Below are 3,995 nucleotides of genomic sequence, written 5' to 3' on the forward strand. Positions count from 1 at the left end.
AGAGCAGGTAGATGAGCAGCGGCCCCGCATACTCCGTCAGGAAGACCTGCGGACGGACAGACGGACGCACAGATGGCCGGGGGGGACACACGGAGGGACACAGTGACACGCAGAGGGAGGAGGGACACGAGGTGGACACGTGGGGTGGAGGAAGTGGGGGACAGGGGGACACGGGGACAGAGGAGTGGACGGCGGGGGACAGGGATGGAGAGAGGGAAGGCTGGAGGGGGACAGGGACAGAGGGACACAGGGACAGACAGAGGGAGGCACAGGCGGACACACGGATGGAGCAACATGGGGACACAGAGGGACGCAGGGACAGACACATGGACAGAGGGATGGGGGGGTTGAGGGACAGAGGGATGGACAGAGGGACACAGGGACACAGAGGGAGGCAGGGATGGACACACGGACAGAGGGATGGGGGGGTTGAGGGACATGGGGACAGAGAAGTGGATGGAGGGAGGGACAGAAGGACAGACAGGGACAGAGGGATGGACGCAGGGATGGACAGAGGGACATAGGGATGGATGGAGGGATGGATAGATGGACGGACAGAGGGACACGGGACCAGACAGAGGAGCACAGAGGGTTAGAGGGACAGACAGATGGACAGAGAGGACATGGATGGATCGAGGGAGGGAGGGAGGGACAGAAGGACGGATGGAGGGCTGGAGGTGCACGGGGACAGAGGAGCAGATGGAGGGACGGCCAGACGGACACAGGGAGGGACAACAGGATGGACAGAGGGACAGACGGGAGCAGAGAGGGGGACGGACAGAGGGATGCCTCACCGTCACCCAGCTGATCTGGGCCCCCAGGTCACGGAAGTAGAAGGTGGCGGTGGTGCCCACGGGCAGACTCTGCAGCACATCCTCGTCCTTCAGCGACCTGCCCTCTGCGGGGACACGTGCCCTGGTGACCCCCACCCCGACGGGGTTGGGGACACCTCAGGGACACCTCGGGGACACCCCGCCGCGGTGGCACTCACTAGGGTCCAGGCGCAGGGACTGTCTGGCCGGGTACCACTGGGGATCTGCGGGAGAGAAGGGATGGCGTCGGTGGCACTGCGGGGACACAGGCGTGGTGGGGACAGCGATGGCATGGGGACAAGGCCCTGGCAGGGAGGGGGGGTCCCCAAGGCCCCATGATGGGTCTCCAGTCACTATGGGGACCCCAATGTCCCCATGAAGGGTCCCCACCCATGCCAGGCGTCCCCATGGCCATGAGGAAGCTCCCCAACCACAATGGGGGTCACCACAGCCCAGTGACAGGACCCTGGTGACACTGGGAACCGTGATAGCCCCGTGACAGCACTCTGGCCATGATGAGGGTCCCCAAAACCCCCATGACAGGTCCCTCATGGAGGTCCCCACAAACCCAAGATGGGTCCCCAGCCATGACAAGGGTCCCCATGGCAGGTCCTCCATCACGATGGGGACCATGGTGGCCTCATGATGGGTCCCCGCCCATGACAGGGGGTCCCCACGGCCGCGTGACAGGTCTCTGGTCATGACGGGGGTTCCAGGGACCTGCAATGAGTCCATGGTCACTATGGGGAGCCCAACGTCCCCATGAAGGGTCCCCAGACACAACAGAGGTCCCCATAGCCGTGGGATGGGTCCCTGGAGATGATGAGGGTCCCTACCACTCTATGACAGGTCCCCAGCCACAATGGTGACCACAGTGGCCCTACGATGGGTCCCTGTCCATGATGAGTGTCCCCACCACTCTGTGACAGAGGTCCCCATGGTGCCATGAAAAGTCCCAAGCCACAATGAGGGTCCCCATGGCCCTGTGATGGGTTCCCAGCCATGATGTTGACCATGATGGCCCTGTGACTGGTCCCCAGCTGTGACAAAGGTCCCCACCACCCCATGAGGGGGGTCCCCATGGCCCTGTGATGAGTCCCTGGCCATGCTGAGGGTCCCAAAGGCCCCATGACGGGTCCCCAGTCACAATGGTGACCGCAACGGCTCCGTGACAGATTCCCAGACACAATGAGGGTCCCCACGTCCCTGCAATATGGGTCCCCATGGCCCTGTGACAGGTTCCTGGTCATGATGGTGACCACAATGGCCCCAAGACAGGTCCCCAGCCACAACAAGGGTCCCCACATCCCTGTGATGGGTTCCCAGCCATGATTACACTGTCCCACATGATATCCTGGTCTCTAAATTGGGGAGACATGGATTCGGCAGATGGACCTCTCAGTGGATAAAGAACTGGTTGGACGGTCGCACTCAAGGAGTTGTACTCAACGGCTCCACGTCCAAGTGGAGACCAGTGACGAGAGGTGCTCCTCAGGGGTCAGTACTGGGACTGGTGCTGTTCAACACCTTTGTTGGTGACATGGATGTTGGGATGGAGTGCACCCTCAGCAAGTTTGCCAATGACACCAAGCTGTGTGGTGAGGTAGGCATGCTGGAGGGGAGGGATGCCATCCAGAGGGACCTGGACAGGCTGGAGAGGTGGGCCCAAGCCAACCTCATGAAGTTCAACGAGGCCAAGTGCAAGGTCCTACAGCTGGGTCGGGGCAATCCCATGCAAGAATCCAGGCTGGGTGGGAAATGGATGAGAGCAGCCCTGAGGAGAAGGACTTGGGGGTGTCGGTGGATGAGAAGCTCACCATGAGCTGGCAACATGCGCTGGCAGCCCAGAAGGTCACCCGTATCCTGGGCTGCATCAGAAGAAGCATGGCCAGCAGGGCGAGGGAGGGGATTCTGCCCCTCTGCTCCACTCTGGGGAGCATCCAGCTCTGGAGTCCCCACCATAAGGACAGGGACCTGTTGGAGCGGGGCCAGAGGAAGCCCCGAAGATGCTGTGAGGGCTGGAGCCCCTCTGCTGGGAGGACAGGCAGAGAGAGTTGGCGGGGTTCAGCCAAGAGAGAAGAGGAGGCTCCGGGGAGACCTCAGGGCCCCTTCCAGTGCCTAAAGGGGCTCCAGGAGAGCTGGGGAGGGACTCTGGATCAGGGAGGGGAGCTGTGGGACGAGGGGGAGCGGTTTGACACTGAAAGAGGGGAGATTGGGATGAGATCTGAGGAAGCAATTCTTTCCTGTGTGGGTGGTGATCCCCTGGCGCAGGTTGCCCTGAGAAGCTGTGGCTGCCTCAAGGTTCCCTGAACCCAAACCATTCTATGTTGACCACAATGGCCCTATGACTGGTCCCCAGCTGCAACAAAGGACCCCACGGCCCTGTGATGAGTCCCTGGCCATGCTGAGGGTCCCAAAGGCTCCATGATGGGTCCCCAGTCATGATGGTGACCACAATGGCTCTGTGACGATCCCTAGCCACAATAAGGGTCCCCACGTCCCTGTGATGGGGGTCTCCATGACCCTGTGACAGGTTCCTGGTCATGATGGTGACCACAAGAGCCCTGTGACAGGTCCCCAGCCACAATAAGGGTCCCCACATCCCTGTGATGGCTCCCCAGTCATGATGTTGACCATGATGGCTCTGTGACCCATCCCCAGCCGTGACAAAGGTCCCCACCACCCCATGTCAGAGGTCCATGATGGGTCCCTCGTCATGATGGTGACCACAATGGCCCTGTGACAGGTCCCCAGCCGCAGCGAGTGTCCCCACGGCCCTGTGATGTGTCTCCAGCCATGATGAGGGTCGCCACCAAACCATGGAGGGTCCCCAGCTGCCACAAGGGTCCCTGGCAGAGGGTCCCCATCTCTGTCACCATCCCCATTCGTACGTACGGGCTTTGGTGAAGAGGCTCTTGATCTCGGCGATGGTGGCGTGGGGCTCCACCTGCGGACAACCGAGAAGCCATCGGGGGGCTGCTGGGACGCCCCTGCCTCAGTTTCCCCTTCCCCCAGCCCCCCACCCAGGGGGACAAGGGACAAGGGGGAGAGCACGTGTCCCCCCCCTCTCTCCAGGTACCTTATCAAGGAAGCAGAGCTTCTCCCGCGTCCGGGCATCCAGGATCTCCACCTCGAAGAAGAGGACGGCTTTCTTCATCTTCTTGGCGGGGGGAGCCTGGCGCC

At 61.8% G+C, this 3,995-nt stretch overlaps 1 protein-coding gene across 1 annotated transcript in view; it reads right to left on the bottom strand.

The window, feature by feature from the left end:
* Window positions 1-3,995, bottom strand: part of LOC104286678 (very-long-chain enoyl-CoA reductase-like) — a gene marked incomplete at its 3' end in the record, with an annotated part of 5,853 nt that overhangs the window by 1,546 nt on the left and 312 nt on the right. Inside the window, exons 2-6 of the mRNA XM_009885295.1 lie at window positions 3,892-3,987; window positions 3,708-3,759; window positions 992-1,036; window positions 795-898; window positions 6-46 (exon numbers count right to left, since the gene is read on the bottom strand). Of these exons, the coding sequence (XP_009883597.1) occupies window positions 6-46; window positions 795-898; window positions 992-1,036; window positions 3,708-3,759; window positions 3,892-3,987 (338 nt within the window). The remainder of the gene's footprint in view (window positions 1-5; window positions 47-794; window positions 899-991; window positions 1,037-3,707; window positions 3,760-3,891; window positions 3,988-3,995) is intronic.

The sequence above is a fragment of the Charadrius vociferus genome, unplaced genomic scaffold, assembly GCF_000708025.1.
Source record: "Charadrius vociferus isolate BGI_N301 unplaced genomic scaffold, ASM70802v2 scaffold1565, whole genome shotgun sequence".
NCBI classification, from domain to species: Eukaryota; Metazoa; Chordata; class Aves; order Charadriiformes; family Charadriidae; genus Charadrius; species Charadrius vociferus.